General features: G+C 40.6%; 1 protein-coding gene across 1 annotated transcript in view; it reads left to right on the forward strand.

The window, feature by feature from the left end:
* MICU2 (mitochondrial calcium uptake 2) overlaps nt 1-23,709 on the forward strand; it is a 153,304-nt gene that overhangs the window by 125,441 nt on the left and 4,154 nt on the right. The window contains exons 7-10 of the mRNA XM_074569344.1: nt 258-320; nt 10,576-10,673; nt 19,676-19,847; nt 20,133-20,241. Of these exons, the coding sequence (XP_074425445.1) occupies nt 258-320; nt 10,576-10,673; nt 19,676-19,847; nt 20,133-20,241 (442 nt within the window). The remainder of the gene's footprint in view (nt 1-257; nt 321-10,575; nt 10,674-19,675; nt 19,848-20,132; nt 20,242-23,709) is intronic.

A 23,709-nucleotide genomic window follows, 5' to 3' on the forward strand; every position in this document is an offset into this window, starting at 1 on the left:
GCGCTGGGTTGCAATAGATAGATTCATATGCTCTGCTTGGCTATATTAACCACAGCAGATAAGACTTTCCTGGGAAAAACTGTGCCTGAACAGCAAAATATCCTTAAGTATGCAAATACTTTGTCATGACTAGAGCAGCTTGCAGAAATGTAATGACTTTATAATTAAGAAAAGGTGAAATTAATGCAATTTTCTGAAAAAGGAGACTCTTGTAAAACCAAATGAGTAATTTTATTGTGGTTTTTTTTCACGTTTAGCTACAGAGAATCATTGGGAAGGAAGATGATGTGAAAACAGCTGGAGAGGAAACAATATTTCGGGTATGAAATAGAGATACATTTTTCTTTGCAAAAGCATTGTCATATTTCCCATGAACTTTTATTTTTTCAGAGTTTTTAGATAAGTATGTAAGCATCAGTATTAGTACTTTAATTAAATGGAAGTGCATGATTTGTCAACTACTTTCTAACGGGGAAAGAAAAACGTTTGTAATTCTGGATCTCCTGATGAAATGTATGCAATTTACCTATTTTGTTACTGTGTGGTCATTCCATTATTTGGTTTCTGTAAGCCTCTGTTTCAAAGTAACTCTCTTCTATTTCTGAAAAACTCAGAAGAAACTCTCTATCCCCATATAAGAGAAGATGGCCTTGCAAATAGAAATCGATACCTTAAACTTACCCGAGTGCTGCTGTTGCAGTAATATCAGCTTATTCTGAGTTGGTTTGAAATGTCATTGCTGTTATTGAGGTGACAAAGGCAAGGATTACTTTAGTTGGGTCCACTTCCAGAAAGAAATGTCTTAGATACAGACCGGAAGAAGAAACAATCTCAGAGTATGATCTTCCCAACTGGGTTGGAAGTTTCACTGGACTGCAGACCATTAGCAAATGGCAAATATGGCTCATCAGTGAAAGGAGAAGGTAAATTCCTGCTCTCATCTGTTTGTTTTCCCCAGTGTAACCAACCTTCTTCCCCAAGTGGTGTCTTGGCTAGCTGCCATCTCTTCTTCAGTCTCTAGTTAGCACAGAGACAAGATACTCTGTAGCCTGGACGAGATTGAACGAGACTGATAACAGAGAGGGGGAAGCCCTGACCATACTGAGAACGCCTCAGAAGAAGCTGATGAACTGGAGCAAAAGAGGGGGAGAGTACAGATGGATTATCTCCAGCCGTTACTATAAGGTGCTGCTTGCATCAGCAGCACTGCTTTTGTTGCATGCTTAAATTGGATAGTGTAGCTGAAGGATATTTTCCTCACCACAAACTTGCTTTCAGCTGTAAACTGAAAATGGGTAATTAGGCATGGGACAGCGACTGCTCATGTTGGAAGCATTCAATAAGAAATTTATACAGGGCTCTGCTTTATAAACCTATCATGCATCAGCAGTTTCTACAAAGAGTTGTTCCAGCTTGTGTTCTTTACTTTTTCACCTGCCTGGGGAAAAAATGGAAGTGGCCGTATTGCTAACACCTTTAATATTTACTAGGCATAAACTAAAACTGTCTTCTGATGCATAAAGGTTTTGCTCCCTCAGTATGCATCCAGAGTTCGGTTAAAAATCGTTTGACTGACTAACAACCATCTCCCTTCTTGAATCTTTTCATCAGTCACCAGATTAAAATAGCTAGGATTAATAGGGTTGTCTGCTCCTCAGAACCAATTTCAATTGATACTTAACTGCCATGACAATGAATGAAAAAGGATCTTTATTCCGCATGAATGCACAGCTGTAGTATAAAATTTCCAGAGAAACTTTGATACAGTTGGACAGATTTAGTTATAAACACATAAGCTTATTGGGAGCTAATAAAATACCTGAGCCTGAATGTCTCTATTTTGTTTTTTGTCTTGCTTCAAATTTTGTCTTCAGAATTCTCCGTTGAGAAAAATCTGTAGTTGTTGTAACCAGAAAATATTATCTAATACAGTTTCTTAGCAGATTATAAATGGAATTGTAGTCTGTTCAAAAGAATTAAATAGCTTTGGGGAGTACAGCTATCTTGAAATTCTTCTGGTCTCTGTATTTCTACTTGGCAAAGTACAAATTACTGCTTTTCTTCTAATTTTTTTTTTGCTGTTTCTGTCTCTCACAAAAGAAGTTGATGATAGAATCATAGAATCATAGAATGTGTTGGGTTGGAAGGGACCTTTAAAGGTCATCTATTCCAACCGCCCTGCAGTAAGCAGGGACATCTTCAACTAGATCAGGTTGCTCAGAGCCTCATCCAGCCTGGCCTTGGATGTCTCCAGGGATGGGGCCTCCACCATCTCTCTGGGCAACATGTTCCAGTGTCTCACCACCCTCATTGTAAAGGACTTCTTCCTAATGTCTAATCTAAACCTACCCTGCTCTAGTTTAAAACCATTCCCCTTCATGCTATCGCTCCATGCCCTTGCAACAGCCCCTCCCCAGCTTTCTTGTAGCCCCCCTGCAGGTACTGGAAGGCGGCTATAAGGTCTCCCCAGAGCCTTCTCTTCTCCAGGCTGAACAACCCCAGCTCTCTCAGCCTGTCTTCATAGGAGAGGTGCTCCAGCCTTTTGATCATCTTTGTGGCCCTCCTCTGGATGTGCTCCAACAGGTCCATGTCTTCTTGTGCTGAGGGCTCCGGAGCTGGACGCAGTCCTCCCTGTGGGGTCTCACGAGAGCAGAGTAGAGGGGGAGAATCACCTCTCTGGATCTGCTGGCCACGGTCCTTTTGATGCAGCCCAGGATGCGATTGGCCTTCTGGGCTGCAAGCACACATTGTTGGCTCATGTCCAGTTTTTCATCCACCAGTACCCCAAGTCCTTTTCTGCAGGGCTGCTCTCTATCACGTCATTCCCCAGCCTGTATTGGTAACGATAAATTATCTGTGTAAGCAGTGAATCTGACTATACAATGTAGTCAGTGCATATGGTTTTACCCCTTATTTTTAATAATTACGGTAGTCATAGTGTTACTTTCAAGCAAAGCAGATGAAGCATAAAAGCAAAGCAGATAAAGCAGTTAATTTACTGTATGCAAATGCCACTCAGTACTCACTGAGATGCTGTATTAGGAAAAGAAAAAGTAGTTAGTTTGCTGTGCTCTCAGGGTGCTTGTATCCCTGCCTCTTTTACTGAGACTTTGACTTACATACCTAAAATTCAAAATTTCGCCACTTAGTAATGGCCCTTGAATGGAATGGCAGTGGACTTGGTTATCCAGACAAATATGTTTCAATTGAGGGATATTCTTTTTCCGTTATTATAAATGATGCTGGAAGAAAAGCCAAAAAAAGTCTGCCCGGCCTTAACTGGCCCGGTCTTTTGGGAAGTTGCATGCTGACTCTTACAGAGCGGGCAGTCTCATTTACTCATAGCGCAGGCGTGCATGCAGACAGGGAAGGGGAGATGCAGGCAGACTTACAGGACTGGCGACCTGGTTCTTTCTAACTAGACTGGAGAAAATGGTGCAGAAGTCAACAAGAGGCAGTGACTATCTCACCTCACCCATCTTCCCATAGCCCAGAGGAAATCCTGTGCCTGCGCCTGGCTTCCTAGCACAACTGTCCTGCTTCACGTGAGACATCCAGCACAGCTTCGCGGAAGAGCATGCTTCACGGAAGAGGGGAAGCAGACTTCTTGCCTGGCAGTGGTGTAGAATGTTATAGGAAAGTGCATGGGCTAGAAGAATTTCTTGTAGCCCAGTGAATAGCACTAGTTGCTTTTGTATTAACACCCTGAGTTCCTTAAAAGGATACTGTAATAGTGACACCTGCATTAACGTTCTGGTGGTGGAAGCAATACTAACGGTTGCAGATATCTACGGTACAGCCCAGTCATCTAGATCAGGGACTTTGCTCTTGGGGACTTCAATTTAGATTAATGTGTTATCAAGGAGTTTCAATACCTCTAATTTAATATGCTTTGTGTAGTGGCTAAACTTAGAAATTAATTTCAGCTATTGTTAGGAAAGGGATGACAATACAGAATGTTCTATATTTGTTCCTAAAATGGAATTCATGTTGGGAAATAATACGTGCATTGTCTCATTCCCAAATGATTAAACATATGCTTCTGGATTCCATAATGAACACATTATCATACAAAGTATCTCATTTACATGGGTTTTTTTAAACATTTAACTAGTACTTGGGAACACAGCTATTAATCTCTTTTAAATAGAAAACTTTTGAACTAAAATTCAGTCTGCCTGTAAGCAGTATACTTTTAGATCCACACATGGATATTTTCCTATTGATTGTGGATCAGTTGTTTTAACGCATCTATTTCTCTTCCTTTCCTTTTTTTTTTTTTTTTTTTTGGCCTAAGAGGTGTGAATGACGTTAGTCATTCACACATTTATCACCACTCAGCTGGTCAGCACAAGGTTTTACACGTGGACCTTCAGACATTGCAACATTGCAATGCATCTCCTCAGCCACAGAGACTGTGCAGGCCACCGTAACCTGCCCATCTGCTCCCTAGAATTTCTATTAATTTAAAGGTTTCTATCCATAGCTGCAAAGTCTGCAGAGCCCTGGGCCCAGAATAACCAAAAACTGCCTAAACTGAAGAGGGGAAGATGGCGATTGAGAGCTATGCTCTTGTAGTGCAGTCATACTCTGCAACAGGGGTGGAGCACGTCGAATTTTGCAAGAATCTGGTCCAAGACTAAAATTAATATCCCTCCCCAAAAGAATGTGTCATTAATCTTGTCACCTCTCAGTTCAGATGGAATGCACATTTTTTTGTTGGTCTATCTTCTCTAACGCAAATGTGTATGTTTTGTATCATCAGACTAACATTGAATTCTGTTGAAACGCTTTTAGATACTTTAAGTCAAAGAGCACTGCGATGTTCCTGCATGCTTTAAAGGAAACTCTTCAGGCAGGTAAACCCCATAAAGAACCAAGCCATGTGTCATCAAAATATTAAGCTATTAAAAAATTGTTGGGTCATTGTTTACCTCACGGAAAAGGAAATTATTTTATTTTTCCACATCATCTGATGACAGCATAACCCCAAAAAAGACAAAGAAACATGCTTTCTGACATCTTTCCGGGTACCTGTTCTGCAAGTGTGTTAAATTTGGCTTGGATATCAAAAGTGTCTCCCACGAGGAGTTCATCTGGAAGCCCCTTGTGGTCGCAGCGTTGCTTTCCATTGCACAGATGTGTGAGGCAAGGATACCCCTTTAGGCTCTGCAACTTAACGTAGCTTAATTGTATAGCTAGAGAAGCCAGATAGCAGTGTGAGCTCCTGGCAGGCCAGGGAAGACACACGATTTGGCTTTGCACTAACAGCTCTAGTCCTTGATTCAAAAGAGTAAGAATCTGGTTATAATCTGTGAAGGCTACCTAGTGCCTTTGCTTGTAAAATTAGTTGGGATAAACTGGAAATGGTGCACGTAAGCATGCTCAGTTGGCATTTGTGATAACTGAAACTTGTGACGGCAGCCCAAACACGGACTGCCTGGGGACATGTTTGGACAGAGCGGTGGGGGAATTGGTCACCGTCCATCTGAAGTGGTTTAGCGCTGAGAGCAAGGATGTTTACACATGCTGAGAATGGGTGTGCTCTGCCTTTGAGACCAAGTCTACGTTAATCAAAAGAGCATTCTTCACTGAATGTCATACCTCATGAGGTGGGTCCTCATTATGGATTCTCTGCTTTTGGTGGAAATGATCTGGACGAGGGGACTGAGTGCAGCCTTAGTAAGTTTACAGTTGACACCAAGTTGGGTGGGAGTGTCAACCTGCTTGAGGGTAGAAAGGCTCTGCAGAGGGACCTGGACAGGCTGGATCGATGGGCCGAGGCCAATGGTATGAGGCTCAACAAGGCCAAGTGCCGGGTCCTGCACTTGGGTCACAACAGCCCCACGCAACACTACAGGCTTGGGGAAGAGTGGCTGGAGAGCTGCCTGGTGGAGAAGGACCTGGGAGTGTTAGTGGACAGCCGGCTAAATATGAGCCAGCAGTGTGCCCAGGTGGCCAAGAAGGCCAACAGCATCCTGGCTTGTATCAGGAACAGTGTGGTGAGTGGCACTAGGGAAGTGATTGTCCCCATGTACTTGGCACTGGTGAGTCCCCACCTCGAGTACTGTGTTCAGTTTTGGGCCCCTCACTACAAGAAAGACGTTAAGGTGCTGGAGTGGGTCCAGAGAAGGGCAACAAAGCTGGTGAGAGGTCTGGAGGACAAACCTGATGAAGAACGACTGAGGGAGCTGGGGTTGTTTAGCCTGGAGAAGAGGAGGCTGAGGGGAGACCTTATCGCTCTCTACAACTATCTGAAAGGAGGGTGTAGAGAGGTGGGGGTCGGTCTCTTCTCCCAAGTAGCAGACGATAGGACAAGAGGAAATGTCTTCAAGTTGCACCAGGGGAGGTTTAGGATGGATATTAGGAGAAATTCCTACACCAAAAGGGTTATCAAGCATTGGAAGAGGCTGCCCAGGGAAGTGGTGGAGTCGCCATCCCCGGAGGTATGCAAAAGACAGGTGGACAGAGTGCTTAGCAATATGGTTTAGTGATGGTTTTTGTCAGAGTTATGTTGATGGTTGAACTAGATGATCTGAAAGGTCCCTTCCAACCTAGGCAATTCTATGGTTCTATGATTTTTAAAATAGGGCATGACAGGGAGGCAGGGCCTGAATTCTTATAAGGGACTGTCCCCCACTGTGTCTAGAAGCTGCCTTTCCCAGCTGCCAGCAGGGCACTGGTCAGGCAGCCTCAGGCTTCGCAGAGCCACAGTGTCTGCTTCCAGATTACCTTTAGCCCACTTGGCTGGAAACCATTTTTATTCTGTACCTCCTCATGAATTGATGCAGAACTGCAGGCAACACATTGAAAGCTGAGGACGTCCATGAAGTTACATCTTCCTTGCTAGAGGCACTGACGGTACAGCATAGCAATTCATGGCATTAGTTGTAGTTAAAAAACAACTAATCCCCAGGTAATGGGAATGCTGGATGTTGTTGAATGCTGGATATAAGCTGTCTATTGCTTAGAAGATGCTCCATCAGATTTCTTCTCAGGTATTGTTGATTATACCCTCTGTAGGAAAAAAACCTGCAGAGTTTACCCTGTCTGTATCAGACCTGATGTAGTCTTGAGTCCTACCTCTTAAGAAGTGCCTTGCAAAACATTAAAAACTTCAGTACGCATTGGCACGATTAAAGCTGATTCACCATAAAAAGGATACATTGTTCATTCTGGTGTGCACTTGAGGCTGTCTGGGCTTTGACAAAAAAGACTGCTTTTGGAGATCTGGATCTCCTGGTCCCAGTAGCCTGCCTGTTCACAGTTCTTTGGATTAGCTGTACCTGGCAGGATTAATTTCATAATGGACACAACATTTAAACCTTCTTCCTAGAGCTGAGTTGTAGGATATATCCCAACATCTTGGAGACTCTCAAAATGACAAAAAGCTGGATGCTTTTGAGCAATGTTTGAGGCTAGACTGCTTAGATTGAAGTCTAGATTGGCTCCAGGGGTAGAAGCCTGGCGTGATGAACCAACTGACCTAGCAGATGAAAAATAAAGCGCATTTCAGAGAAGTGGTCTCAGAAAAATTTGCAAAGATTTAGTCCTACCTTTGCAAAGATTTGGGACATCACTAGCAGACAGAAGCTAAGGTATTGTTCTCCCTGACCCTTCTCTCTTTTCAGCCCCTCTTCTTAACCGTAAAAAAAAAATATCCAAAATATGTATTATTTTTACAATTTCTATTGAAACAAGACATTGCACAGCAAATACCATCTCCCACGAAGCAAGTAAGAGAACAAGGAGCGTATTACAGATTTTAATCATGATGAATGCTTTCCAGTCATGCCTCAGGCAAATTCTGCAATGAAAGGTGGTAAGAATCTAGAGACAGTAAGTCTATTAACATTTCAGGTGAGTTTTGAAAATCAGTTAGGTACATTATTCCGAAAATCCTGTCTCACTCTGTGATAAGTTTCTTCTCAGTGGCACGTGTTGCTACTTGCTGCAGTATCAGGTCCTGTGTCAGAAGCTCAGTGGGGAGCTACAGGATTAGGTAGCTCTGTGCCCGTGACTCAGTGTTTGCAGCATCAGGCTTCCATGTTAACAGTCTGTTAAGGAGTAAGGACTAAATGCTGTGTTATCTGATCTTGCTTTAAAAGGAATAATTGCATAATTCATCAGTTCATGGTGCTTTTGAAAAGTGTACGAGGTGTTAATATTACTGTAGGAAAATAAGCCTGTGTTTCTAATATGTACACACATATTAGTTCGTATAGACTTGTGTGGCATCAGAGCTTGGTCTTTGGGATTCTTTGTGGGAATCAGTGGACTGGAACATGTCTGAGTTCCCCAGTTGAGGTACATGTCCCTGCCCCATCCTGTGCTTGTGTGAAGATGAGACTCAGAACATCACCGTCCTTTCTCCACTTTGTGCCTCTGCTTTCTGTAAAGCACACGCGCTCCTGCGCTGACGCCACCAGGTACACCGGAATACAAACTTTCACTCAATTTAGATAGTAGCTCTGTGACTCAAAGCTACCAGTCTGGTACTTTTTAGAGCTCCAGGATTAGGTTACCATTTCATTCTCATTGCCAAGAGAGACATTCCAAATGTAAGTTATTCTTTTACCTAAGCTTAGGAGGGTGAGGTGTTGGAAATATTAACAGAGCTCTCATTATCGTCTAACAAAGATTTGTCATGTCAGTACTAATTTATACAGTTCAGCAGCAAAAGCTCCTAATCATTCTGTGGACAAAAAGGAATTATGTACTAACATGTACTTTAATTTAATAGCATTAACTCTAGGAAAAGCAATTTTTTGAAATTTTACCCTTAAGCTGTAGTCTCTGTGGTCTCCTATTGCATATTCTGTTTTAAAGCACAGTACTGTTTTGTAGTTTTAAAATACACTTAACTCTCACTAACATAGTGTTTGGATATCTGCCAAGTCCACTTTGGAATTTCAACTGATAAAGAGGGTAGCCAGCAAGTAGGTGCATATTTGTTATAAATCCAGGGATAGGCTTTGTCATCTTAGATAAGATGAGACAGGTATTGTTTGTATGTCTTCTTCTAGCTTATAACTAGAGAAACATGAATAGAAGAAAAAAACTTTTTCTGTCACAGACTTAGTTTTTGAAAGGTTATCTTAAACTTAATTTTTCAGTCTGTTTTCAAGGCAACACTGATTTTAATATGGAGTAACTGAATTGGAAGCATTAAATTGCGTAATCATGGGTTCAGTTTTAAAAATTACATCAGCAAACTTACTTCTTGCATTTCTCAAGTCTTCTTTAAACATGTAAGCAAAAACCACAAAAAGCAAATTAGAATCTTGCTGCAGTGAGAAATATGTGGATTCTTGTCAGTTTCTTCATGGAAAACTTTGCATTCTGGCATAAATAGTTTGGGTTTGAATTTCAAATAAGCGTACATGAATGTTTGACTTTTGACTTTCAAAAAAGCATATAGCAATGTTTATGCATCAGTCTTCACAGTAATCTGAAGTGTTTAAACTTTAGAAGGATGGATCTTGTGGGTATTTAAATATTCTTTGCCTGCAGTTAAATGATAAAAGTTCAATAAGTACAGTTTGCATATGGCTTGAAAAGGTTTTTTTCTAGATTCACTCATACATAACTCATATCGCTGGCATTTAGTGAATTGTAGCTGGCAGTAGAAATGAGGAATGTTACCTCTTTAACTATAAAATAACTGTGTCACATATGCAGTAAGCATGAAACACACAGTGGACTAATGGGACTTGTTATTGATGATGCTGAAAGCTAAATAACCATTACTATTAAATCTTATGAATAGACTCTTGTCTTTCATCTTACCTCTTCAACCAGATAAAAGACACAGAGGCTATTTAGATGTCATAAGAATAGTTTGTTGAAATCCCTCCGGACTTACAAAAAAAAAAAATCTCTCTTCATGTTGCTCAGTGTTTTGTTGCGTTCAAAGAAATGCCAGTATGCTAGTGCTGAAAGAAGAATAGAACAGAAATCCAGCATTATGTGTGGTTTTAGGCTTGTTAAAGATGCTGTTGAGTTGAAATAACATGCATCCTTTTTCTGCAGAATCTTTTAATCAGATTTAAAAAATATATGGAAAAGTCACTAACATTGAAAACTTGCAAGAAGCCTTGTAAGACTATATTATAATAGAGCACTGTGAATGTTTGTATTTTTCTAGTTTTTTTTCTTAGACTATCATGAATTTTTTTTGAACGGCTGTAACAATTTAGATATATCTGAATAAAAACTTTTTTACAAAGATGTTAACTTCATTTAAAGCCTCTACTCACCTAAGCATAAAGTTTTTTAAAGATTTAACTAGCAACCTCTCAATTCTAATAATAAAATACACAGAAGGTGGTTGTAAATTGTACCCATCTTTCATGCAGAGTATTTAGAAGCAGAACATATAATGCAATGTTACCAGTTGATGTGGAAGAGTTAGTCAGGTCTGAGATCCTGTGTGATAGCTTTGGGAACGGTAATTAAATTGCAAGTGTGTCTTGTGAAATTCTAGGTCAAACGAGTATTTCCAGATTTGTCGTTAATAGATGTTAATAATCATGCAATGCATAATAATTAATCATGCAATTTTTTGGTTTATAGGGAGCAGAACTGGAAAGCTGTGGTGTTAATACCATGTTGCTGGTACACTTCTTTGGAAAAGAAGGAAAGGAAAAACTTCGCTACTCTGAGTTTTTCAGGTACTTTTTCAGCTAGGCGAGCCTAACAGCAACCAGTCCTGTTCTGTCCCCTCTCTTTGCACCAACACTGGCATTAATCTGACCTACACTGAGCTGATTGAGAAAATCAAGCAGGTAATGAAGTAGGAGATTATTCATGATTTTGCATGAATAAATTTTGAGGTTAGCTCCTGGGGTCTGCTGTCTGCAGGAGGAGCTGAGCACCGTGATACTCCAAAGCAGCAATGGGCCTGGAGGCCATGAGGCTTGAGACTACCGTTCTTGGCAGCTGTTTGGTGGCATACCTTAAGACAATATGAATTCCTGAATATTTTTCTTGATCAAATCACGAAAAAAGTGACTGCTAATCAATTAAAAAAACTTTTCTGAGCTGAGACACCTCCCTCCCCATTGCAACTGTCATGGTAGGCTGCAGGCAACCTCTCTGCTTGCTTCAAATTCCAGCTTCTTTTGAAACTTTACCTGTGCCTTTTCCTTTACCCTTTGATATACTTTTGCAATGGGAGTATGCAGATACTTCATGGCACTTATGTCAGAACTGAGAATTGAGCCAGACGGTAAACACCAATTCAGACTGAAACTGCCGTGGAATACCAAATGGCCATTACTCCTGGAAACGTAGCGCTGTATTCCCGTCTGTTTCACCGTAAGCTTTGCAAAATCAGAATTTAGTAGAAAGTTCTAAGACTGGTGTAGGGAATCGTTCAGTTTATACATCATATACATGTCAGAAAGATGGTGTGATCCTTGCCTGCATCAGGGCATGAAGTTCTGCTGTGGTGGCTTTCGACTTGAAACCCCAACCGGGTATCAGCTGTTAGTGTTTTAATTGGATGAGATTCTTTCTTCCAATGTTTATTTCAATCAGTAATGATGGCCACCACCTACACAGAACTCCACACACACCTCCACCAAGTTCTGTGAACTTGGGCCCAGAATCCAAATGCAGTCTTTCTTTGAGATAAATGGAAGTTAGTGCCTAAATACCTGTGTGGACCTTGACACACGTCTTGCAGCACAACATGAAGAGAAGATTATCTACATCAGTTTTACCTTTTCTACAAAAATAATTAGTCATTTACAGACTGCAAAAATAAATTGGGATAATATGTTTTACTTCAGTTTATGCTCAGAAGCAGAGAATCTGTGTACGCCCTCGTAAAAAAGAATGTTGTTGCAATCAGTAGAGGTTTGGGAAAGCCAGAGTAGAAAAGGAAGAACAGCAATTTTTCTAACACTAAAAAGTGTTCAGCTCCACTGGCTCTGGCACACACCAGTCTTCAAATAAACAACCTTTCTCTTTTGAAGACCTTGACTCAATAGGAATTTAAGTGAGTAAAATAAGTTTAAGATGCCTCCAGCTCCCTTTTCTATAAATACCGTAGATCCTCTCAATGAAACAAAAGGCAGAGAGCACCAGTAAAAGGTTGTGTTTGCACATACAGTGTAAACTGAAAAGCTTCAGGTTTTAGATAAAATCCTGCATTGACCCAATGAGGCATGACATTGATGAAACTATGTACCTAGTACATTCAGAACGCGTAGGTTAAAGACCTTTGCCTACCACACAGATAGAGGCCTGTAATCAAAATCAAACTCCCACATCTTGCTCTTAAAATTTGTGGGATAAGTGTAAGGTTTAATGCAGGTAATTTTTCAACAGTGGCAGTTATGTTTCGTGGAGCTGGAATGTGGCTCTTTATCACTGCGTAGACACTCCATCTCAGTTGCAACATGACAGTGAAGTTTGTTTAACACACAGAAAGGTGAATAAAAGGATCGCTGTCTTTTTAACCTGTGTGAAGATATCACCTTTCACATGATTTTATTTGCAAGTAAATCAAGCACATCATTTCTGGGTTCCTATTGTTCAGAGAAAATGGGATTTCTATCTGATGGCCTCTCATAACATTTTACCTTACGCGGGAAGCTATTGTTGGCTGTTTGATCAAAGTGCCACGCTGTTTTTACAAGAGATGACTGATGAGCTGTACAGACATAGATCATTGTCAAAAGCAGAAAATAATGATGGTAAATGCTTTTATCATTTTCCAAGTTCTTGCCTAGAAAGCTTTTCCATTGATCGGTGTAGTACCTAGTAGAAAGTAAGGGTGATTAGGCTTGATTAGGAGACACTAAAACTTGTCACATTAGTTAAATACACAGATATTGCTGTGCTTGAGTCCTTGAAACTTAAAAAAAAAAGTCAGGAATGCTTTCTTTGTGAAATTTCACTGTACTTAGATGGGAATTCAGAAAGCTGAGACTAGTTTTCTCACTTCATTACTTACATGTATTTTCCTCATGCTTCCTTCTTTTCAGTTTGGCTGACATGAAAAAATTCTTTTGTAAGTGTGCAACCATCTGTATCTACATGTGCACCAATGTTGTCCAACCCTTTTAGCCCACGGTCCAAACATTTAAAGAATGTCAGACAGCCTCAGTCAATATAGATCAGGGCAATGAATTTGCCATGTTCTCCTTTCTTTGCATTCAGATGGCACAAAGAAAATGGAAACTGTCTACATCTCTTCAGGCAGTGTGGAGCTGATGTAAGCCAGCTCTTGTGCCTCCCTTCCTACTGCCCCGAACACAGGAGGCACACTGATATAAGGAGGGACAATGGTTAAGCATGCTGTGCTCCATCTGTCTTCACCTGGTGCATGGTTCTTGAGAAACCATAGGTAGGTGATACACACAAGGACAATTCTCAGGCTGGTTTTTACCAGACATAAAGAATGAGACCATGAAACAGAATATCAGATCAGTTTTCACCTTTTCTTGGGCTGCTGGAAGCATGGAAGTAAAGAAGTGGCCTTTTCATAGGTATTTTATGACACCAGGCAAGCTCTTTTCTCACTGTCCTCTAGAACATAGTCAAAACAGCAACCAAAGCTGCTCCTTTTTGTTCTCTGCTGAGCAGCAGTGGTGAGACTCCCACTTCATTTTTCAGCTTAGAAGTAGTGGAAGCAATCCAGGATGCACACCATCCTATGTCTTTCCCATAGTATCAAGGTGGTTTCAGAGATCTTAAGGTAGGACTCATGAACACATGTTCAGCTTCAGACTGCTATGTGATTTCTTGCCAGTTGTATTGTCCTTAACATAAGGACAATATGATAATTATTAATAATAAGTCACAACTTCAAAAGCAACAGCTTGTTTCCCTGACAAAAGTTAGGAGATTTAAATCTAAATTATTCTGGAGTATGTTTATGTACATCACTATAAAGGTGTTGCCTCCTAGTCAAACGCAGCTGGAATTCTCTGTATCATTTTAAGAAAATATAAGACAATCTGCAGCAAGCCTAAAGTCATGTAACAAAGAAAGGTTTAATACAAGAAGCTGTAACCAGGTGAGACTTTCTTCTCAGAAGACCTGAACAGGTTTCTGTTTCAGATGACCACCACTCAGGTTACACCTCAGCAACAATGTCATCTTCTAATACCAGGACCCATCTTAGAGAATGTCAAATTTCAAACATGAAGCCAGAAGTTCTCTGGGATTACAGGCTTTTTATTCTTTTGCATGGGTTTCCCCTGGTTTTTTGGGACAAATAATTTTTGGTCTTTTCTACCCAAAAAATGTTTCAGTTGTGCTTTAGTTTCCAGCTATATCGTATGTACTATTTTTTATTCTGAGTAGAAAACTGTTTCATTTTCTAGGTATAGCAAATATTTCTTCTTGACAGCCACTGGTTTTTTTCCCTGAAAAAAGTCTGTTACTGATCTTGTTTAAGTATGTCTAATCCCAAATAAAAGAGAAGACAGTAATTCACTCCCTAAACAGTTTACGACTGCTATGATTTTTTTCTGTAATCTGTCCCCAAGCAAGCTTAAATCTCTCACGATGTCCTTGAAGGAAAAAAAAAGTGCAGAGAGTATGAAAAGAATATTCAAAAAATTTTCTGATCGTTGTATTTTTTTCTGGGGTGACTTACAAAAAAATACTTTCTGGTATGGTTAAACAATGGGCATCTTTTAATAATATAAGGAATATTAACATTTCAAATCCAGTTTATGGCATTTTCTTACCTCATTTGTTGTTTCCAAACTTCTCATCATTTTTTTGCACCAGAATTTTGCACCAGAAATATTCTTTAATCATGGTTTCTTTTTTATTTTCTGCTTTAGCTTGAAGGTCATAAAGTGCATAACCATACACAAAACATGCCTTTTCCCTACCTGTCCTGTTTCTTTACTTCAGTATTTCGAATTCCTTGGTACGTTTCATTTGAAACCTTTCATTTAAGAAGCCAGAATGATGCAGGCTGAACCACGCTGCCAGTGTTGACGTTTGTCTGGTGCCGTTCTGTTTTTGTGCCAGCGTGTGGATGCAGAATCTCTTTCGGGTAGCATCGTCAGCCAGCAGCGCTTGTGCTGTGATGGTAGCTCGTACGTTTTCAGTGATTTTCATCTAGGGATTTGGAAGTGCTTTGCAGAAGTAGAGCATGGTTGCCTCTTTATTTGTGTCTATCCCTACGCTTGTATCTATCTATGTGTGTACATGAATATAGAGCCCTAATACACATAGACCTTACATCGCATGCACCAGGATCAGAGAGTGAGGAAGTGGAGATGGGAACAAAATCTGGCTTCATGATTGTATATTCCTATTGTAGGGGAATCAGAATATTTCCCAAATATTTACTAAAGGTGTTGAGAAGAACCTCTGTTTCTTCCTTTCCTGTCTACTTAGCAAAGGAATAGCGTGATTAGTTTCTACAGAATGCTTATAAATGAAAGTGATTCGTTTTGTTTGGTTTGGAAACATTGAGGACCATAAATCAAAGAGGGTTTTGCTTGTAATTCTGAAAATCATGAGATTGATGGATTTAGAAAAGATGAGAAGTCTTGCAGCTTGCAAAACTGAATTTACAAGTGCAAATCTAAATGTTCTCTAAACGTTAATGGTCAAGCCCTTATTAGATGTTCTGTATTCTGTTTCGAAAGTCAGATTGCAAAAGGCAACCTTGCAGCTTGTTTGCAACAGTCTTTTGGTGCAGAGAGGGTTGTCAAGTCTTCAAAAGGACTTCCGTGTCCAAAGAGCCGAAGCAGAGTACAAATGCCAGGGTGGTATATCCACCACTATCTTTGTTGTTAAGATTCCTTCCTATAAATCAGTGCGACAAGAACTGGTCAGTTCTGTATTAGAGTGTTAAAGCTCTGAACAGACTTTCAGTTCAGGTCAAGAGGTACAGGAAGGAAAACTTTCCCTAACTTTTCCTTTTGTGTTTCATTCTACGGCTTTGTGTGGCATAAGGAGTACAACGCTAGCACTTTATTGCAACATCTCAGGTTGGAGGGGGAATGGCTGCATTCCTGAGGTCTCCCCACTTTTATTACATTTTCACTTCTATTATAGCTGAGTTGCCAAAAAGTCTTGAGAGACTCCCTCCTTCTATAGTAGAACACATTACAAAATGAGGGATAAATCCTGATAAGGTTTCTGGGTACCGTTGTAACACGATAACAAATTTGGCCATTGGCCTTCAACGTGGGTGTTTTATAGAGCGTGGATAAAACAGGCTATTTTAAAGAAAGTGCTGTCTGTTCCTAGCCTTTCCCTCATCTTATAAATTTATGATTTACCTTTTCTTTTTGTTATTTGGAAACTTAGCATTTGCTTTTATTTTCAAGCTACTATAGCATAAGAGTATTCCCAGTGTAATTATTTTTGAATTCTAGAGCACATCTACAATCAGAATCCAGTTCCCATAGTTGAATTCTGGCTCCCTTCAAAGTCCCCAGCCAAGCTCCCCCTGACTTTGGGAGAGGAGGAGTTTCATTCCTGGGCTTGTTTTTCCTAATATTTGAGAAATTGTTAAGGAATTTCCAGCTGAAACTCATCGCACTGTGATCCAGAAGATACAAAAGCAAGTATCCCTAGTGGTGTCTTGGCATTTAAGTATCAAGTCTTACTTCTAACTAGAAAGTTATTTTTAATAACTTTTAATAACTTCACTTAAAAAAAAAACCTCATTAGGATTTTTAACTCTCACATCTGGGAATAAGAGTGACCTAGAATGCTGATGCGATGATTCATAGTATTTTAATTTTTGTAATATGTGAGGCTATCACATATAAATTTTAAATTACACATTTCAGCTGCTCCTCTCAGTAGCATTTGGTATGGCAGGAAATCTTCCCACTCCGGCTTGCCAGGAGCAAGCCTACAAGTTGAAATGAAATATCCGTTAATTTTTTTGTACCTGAATAAGTAATTCCCGCTCCCCTCCCTAATCTGCGTAGTGCAGCAAGATGCACGGCTCTTGTGCCATGGGAAGGGTGCAGTGTCGTTGCCCCAGAGCAACTGGAGAGGGCAAGAACCCAGGCCTGAGAAAAGGCAGTGGAAAACACACAGCGGGGCTGGGGAAATAAAAAGCTTCATTCTCTGCCCAACTTGAAGAGGGTGCAGAAGCAGCATGTCAAAAATGCCACCACCAAACCCTTCACTTTCCTCTTTGGCTTTGCTGCACCTTTCAGCTGGCTGGTGTGTGTGGCGGGTGAGGTGGGCCACCCATTCTTTCCTCAGCACGTAGAAACACTTTGTCTTTCAGCTGTCCTGCCTTTACTGGGTATGGCTAGAGGGCAGGTCACTGAGGGTTTTCTGCTCAAGGACATGCAGTGTTTAGAAAAGATGGAAGAATATGTAGTTTGTAATCACCTGTGGCTACTGACCAGTACAGAAAATGACTGAGAGTTAGCTCCCCAAGACAAATAACTCAAACTTTCAGTAACAGGCCTTAAGTCTGTTGCAAAACGTGTCCACCTTTCATAGGTTAAAAGCCAAGAAAATAAAATACATGGTATCTCATTTCCCTACATCCACATTCCAGGCATATTTCTGAAAGTGACCTCATTTTCAGCAGCTTCTCCTCCCCCAGACCAGACGTTACGTGGGTTAGAAAGGACAGCGGAAGATGCAGTTGCTGTTCTGCATGGGCTCTGCTGTGACTTCCATCCAAGCACAAACCACACACCCCAGATACCATCTACTCCTTGCCACTGATGGCTACTCCCAAAATGCAGCCAAGTGGCCCTAGTCGGTCTCTGCTGGACTGACTCCATGCCTGGTCTACATGCCTTGTCCATGATGGTCTCTCTCTCCTATGCCAGGATCTGGGGAGGCTTTTGTAAGTGGTGGAGCAGGACTGCTTCTGCTAGCCCACACTGGCCACTTTCCCTGGCACATGCTGACTGCTGGGCTGGCCAGAGGCAGCAGCCACCTCACGGGTTACAAGGACATCTGAAAAATGCAGAGTGGTTTGCAAGGTGTGCAAGTACTGACTCTCGCTGGTCTGTAAGACAAGGGGCCTCCCCTTCACGCTGGTGGCACAAACAGGTCCTTTGGTATTTCATTCCCTTGTGAGAGGGAGAGTCGGGGAACTTCAAAGTGAGACAGGTCTTAAGGTGGACTGTGGAGGAATATACCTCAGTGTTTGACTATGTTGTGGAAGCCTTGTAACACCCTTTACTGGACCAGAAAAACGCCCACATAAAATGTGAGAGCATATCATACCCCTCCTCAGTATTACCCTAATAAAACTCTAGCCTGAAACTTAAAATCACTTCCACTGCCAGGCTTTCATTTACCTGCATGTCCTGAGCCATGAAGAATTTGTTGGCCCCTCATTTGCATGTGCAGCTCTAATTATTAGAGGAAGAAATACAAGAGCGAGCTTATGCTGCAACAGCAGTCTTCAGCTACGCCCTTATAGACTTCACAGAGCTTCAAGCTACTAATTGTCCAAGTGATCTCATTAAAGAACTAAAGATAGCTGTGCGGACTAAAACGCTGTAATTTCAGGGGAAAGCACTCAAACCCAGTGAGGCCGTGCAAACACTGATGAGCAAATGAGCCTCTACTGATATTTGCTACATAGACCCTTAGCTGTCCTCTTCTCCAACTAATTGCTTTGTCCCAGTGTAGGAGTATTTCATTCTCTCCTGTCAATAATTTTGCAACTCAATAAAGCCGGGTTCTTTCAGAGTACTAAGGGGATTCTGGCAGGCATCACTGTGTTTTTGGCCTTTATTTACATTTTAAAATTATCACTTGTTTTTGGATTGCCCCATTTCTGAAGTGGAAATTACCAAATGGATTGCACAGTATTGTCTCTTACTTTCTCAAAATTCCTATCAGGCCAGAAGAAATTATAATGGCCATGTAGACCTAATTGGGGAAACTCAAAGCTACAAATCTGCTTACAGTTTTATCTCTCTACTAGTTGTTACTTGCTTCTCCTGCTACTTTATTTTTCTTCCTAAAAGAATGGGCGTCTCCTAAAAACCTTGACGTTCACCCCTTCCTTTTTCAGACAGCTCGCTTCTTACCTTCCCAAACACCTGCAACATCGTTTTCTGTGTTCTTCCGAACTCTGTACGTGTCAGTTGTAATCCTCTCTAATCCATCCTGTAGTGAGTGCAGAACTGATTTGCCAAACCCCTCTTCGCAGTTACAATCTTTTACACTTTTAGTCATCTTTTCCTGCAGCAATGATTTCAAGTTTCCTCTTTTCTTTCACCTTCGTGATTATTAGGGTCTCATCTTTCTGGGCACTTTCCAACCTTGTCATTCCTCTCTTTATTAATATGAAATTTCATAAATCATGTGTCAGGCCTTTAGTTACTATGTCCTTTTTCATTCATTCATTCATTATAATACTGACTTACCAATCATTTTATCTCATTATCTGCACATTTTTGAACATTTGTAAAAGCTATATGCCAGGTAGGTGTGTAAATTATCTTAGCAGCAGCAATCTATGAATGCAGACTTAGAGAGCACCCTACTGGTGTCCTTGTTGAAATGCAATCTTGGAAACAAATTGCTCGCACAGGTAAAATCAAACCATTTTGATTTTAAAAAAATTTTAAACAATTATGTTGATAGTATCTGTGATTAAGAGTTATTGTCTACCACATTTAGTAGCTAACGTAGTGGTAGTGATAGAGTGATACAAGTATTGGCTGTTGGATAAATCTGTTTACGCTTACAGATTCATGGAAAATCTGCAAACAGAAGTCCAAGAAATGGAATTCGTAAAGTTTTCAAAAGGTTTGAGTGTCATGAGAAAAGAAGACTTTGCAGAATGGTTACTGTACTTCACCGATGAGGAAAACAATGAGATTTATTGGCAGAATGTGAAAGACAGAATTGAGGCAGGAGAGGTTGGTACATAAAGCGCGCTTTGTTTTGCTTTCTCGTTTGTATGTGCGGGTTTTCATTTGAATATAAGTATCTAATGATATAACTAGTTTCCAAGTGAATTATTGCAGCTTTTGAATTTTTTGCAAATAAGAACAACATTAATGTGCCAACTGAGAACTACAAATACTGATGATGAATAGGCAATCATACCTAAGCACTAGGTCCCGCTACATTTAATGAAATAGATCTACTGGTGTTTGAATGTATCACTCATTATGTATCATCTGAATTCTGTGATACTCTAGAATATCAGTTTGGAAGAATTCAAGACTTTTTGCAAGTTTACAAACAACCTGGAAGACTTTTCTATTGCCATGCAGATGTTTACTGTAGCCAATCGTCCTGTTAAACGGGGTAAGTGATGCACACCTTTCGTATGTATTTTTTTAAACAAGAAAAAATGCATTTTTTTACAGAATTACTGTAAATAAGTTATCGCAAAGTAGCACTATGGGATAGCACTATGAAGTCCAAAAATAGAATACTGCTCTTTATTCTGAATTAATTCTATTTCTTGAAGAAATAATAGTATAAAGTTCCCAAAATGTTTTGATTTGTAAGGTCTGATGTGCTATCATATGCTGAACCGCTCACAGCAGACTAAACCGTAGAATCATAGAGTAGTTTGGGTTAGAAGGGGCCTCTAAAGATCATCTAGTCCAACCCCCTGCTGCCATGGGCAGGGACATCTTCCAGTAGTTGCTCAAAGCCCCATCCAACCTGACCTTGAACACTTCCAGGGATGGGGCATCGACAACTTCTCTGGGCAATCTGTTCCAGTGTCTCACCATCCTCATTGTAAAAAGTTTCTTCCTTATGTCCAGTCTAAATCTATTCTCTTTCAGTTTGAAACCGTTTTGCCTTGTCCTGTGTCACGGGCCACATCCTGTCACTACAGGCCTTGGTAAAAAGTCTCCCCATCTTTCTTATTAGCCCGCTTTATATATTGAAAAGCCACAATAAGGTCTCCCTGGAGCCTTCTCCAGGCTGAACAACCCCAGCTCTCTCAGCCTGTCCTCATAGGAGAGGTGCTCCAGCCCTCTGATCATTTTTGTGACCCTCCTCTGGACCCCCTCCAACAGTCTTTCCTGTCCTTCCTGTGTTGAGGACTCAGAGCTGGACGCAGTACTCCAGGTGGGGTCTCACCAGAGCAGAGTAGAGGGGCAGAATCACCTTCCTCAACCTGCTGGCCACACTGCTTTTGATACAGCTCAGGATACCACTGGCTTTTTGGTCTGCAAGCACACATTGCCGGCACATGCCCAGTGTTTCATCCACCAGTATCCCCAAGTCATTCTCCATAGGGCTGCTCTCAGTCCAATCTAAATTCTAGATTAGGAAGGATTTATTGAAACGATACAGGCTTTAGTAGCAGTTCATGGTAACAAAGCTTTTTCCTCATAATAAAACTAGTTTTCTGAGGAAACTAAACAATAGAAATTTCTTCTTTTGCAGGGTCTTTAGCGACTTGCTGTGTTTTACTTATGCCTCCAAAACACATTCTCCATGTACTCATGTAGCATTACGCAATCATGGCTAAGAAAAACAAACGATGTAATAAAGTGGTTTTTAAAATAAAGACTCGGAGGAGGGAAGTTGCTTCTTTCCCATATAGTAGAAATAGGAGCAATGCAACAAAAGTTTCATGGACATGCAAATGCTGTTTGTTATAATCCTGATGTTGTTACTTACTTATTATACTTGAAAGGTAGCTCTCATAAGTTATTTGAAAATAGTAATGTAAAAAGTTCCTAAGGAAATTTGATGAGACACTGACATTCATGGAAATAAATATTTGATGGGCTCATGGGGAAAAGGTGAGAGAGATGTGAGAAGACAGGAAGAGAATTCACTGTTCCTGAGAGAGAAACGTTTGGATGGGGTTTGAACCAAAGAAGGACAAAAGTGTGGGGGAGGTTACAACTTGGGACTTTCATCACTAGCTAGTCCAGCCTTCAGGAGGAGTTTCATTTCCACAGCCTCTCTGGATGGCTGTTCTAGTGCTTCACCACTCTCATCCATCTTTTCTGTGTCAAACCCTTGCTGCAACTTACGATGATTGTATCTTACCTCCGTGCACCTTTGAGAAAAACGTGTCTCTCTTCTGTATAACCCCTTTCAGGTGGTTGAAGGCTGCAGCGAGATGCCCCCTTACACTTCTGTTTTCCCTCCCTCCCTCCCCTTCTTTTCTTCCATATGCTCCAGTTCCCAGCTGGGTTCGTGGCCCTCCTCTGTCTGCTTTGACAGTATCTTTCTTTATGGGGAGACAGATTTTATTTGCACAAGGTATAGAAAGAGCAGAAGGAAAGAGGACGAATTAACGGTGAAATAATATAAGTGATATATGAGAGCTTAGCTCGCTTCTCTATTAAGTATCACATTTTTAAGAGCCAAAGGATGATGAGGCCAACAGTTGGTGTTGACTCTGGTAATGTTTCCTTGTAAAAACTCGTTCCAAACCAACAGGCAGTTGTGACTGTTTATGCACGGAACCATACTGTGATCGAAAACAGTCAGCCTCTGAGGTAACTCACGGATATTACATGTATATGTGTCTAATCCTTTCCTGAATCTCACTCAGTTCTTTGTCCTGCTGTTTGCATGTGTGCGCATGTGTGTATTCACACACATATGAATATTCATCTAAAAATCAGAGAGTCCTTTAGTCCTTCCTTTTATTCTAGATGTTTTTTCCTTCTAAGTTAGCAGCTCATCTTTTCTTTCCGATAAGGTGGCTGTTGTTGGTTTGAAGATTATTATGCTCCACCATTTTAGAAGATTTTTCTCCTTCATGTTCTGTTCCAAAAAGTGCAGTACCATCTCTGGACTTTTATTTAGCTTTAAGAGCTGAAATAGTTAACATCTTTTTAATGACAAATGAAGACTCTACTATAGGCATCCCAATTTTGTGTCCTTTTCAAATCACGGTATATCCTTTTATGGAAGTATTTTCAACTTAATTATATTTAAACGAACTGTAAATTTTTCAACTGCATTTATACAGGAATTGTTCAAAGAGGCAAAGATGAGGGCTAAGTCAGGAGTGCACTTTCCTCTAGTAAGCTTCAAAACTAATCATAATTATAACATGATTTATAAACAGCACTGATTTATCAAAACAGAACCACATCATTACTGTTATTTATGACTTAGTTGGACAACTTGCTATAATAATCTACAACACTGCTACACGTTAATAACCCCCAGTCCCTCCTTGAAATACACACTTCCGTGATGCCTGCAAAAATCCATCCAAATCATGTGTTGTGATTGTGCTTGCTATAATAAACAATAATAATTTCACTCACTATCTGCTGTTTTACAGCAACCCCACACCTTTCCTCATCTTCCTTGAGTCAGAACTTCTCATTCTTTACATCACAAGACCAGAAGCGGGGGTAGTAGGTATTACTGTAATGCGCGCGGTAATGTAAAGAGAGAAGGCCAAAAAACTGAAGAGAAAAATACATCTCCAGAGAGGTATGACAGCTTTATCTGCCAGAAATCCTCATAAACTCTTCCATCATAATTTAAGAGAAGGTACGCTACTTCTTTAAAAAGCAGAACTACAGGCATATAAAGCCACATGCTGTCAAGAGTGCATTGAGCATTGATGGTCTGCGTACAGAGGTGCTGAGGGCATTGTTGGTTGAGGTGGAGTCAGTCGTAAAATACTGTTCTCTGAGGAGAAGACTTTTCTTGCAGAATGAATTGGCATGAGACTGGTTCAAGATAAAACGGTAGTATTTTTATGAGACTGTAGTGAGGTACTTACCATCCATCTGGACAGGTATCAGCCAAAAGTATGTAAGTTTTCAGCAT

Source organism: Larus michahellis, chromosome 1 (genome assembly GCF_964199755.1).
Source record: "Larus michahellis chromosome 1, bLarMic1.1, whole genome shotgun sequence".
Lineage (NCBI taxonomy): Eukaryota > Metazoa > Chordata > Aves > Charadriiformes > Laridae > Larus > Larus michahellis.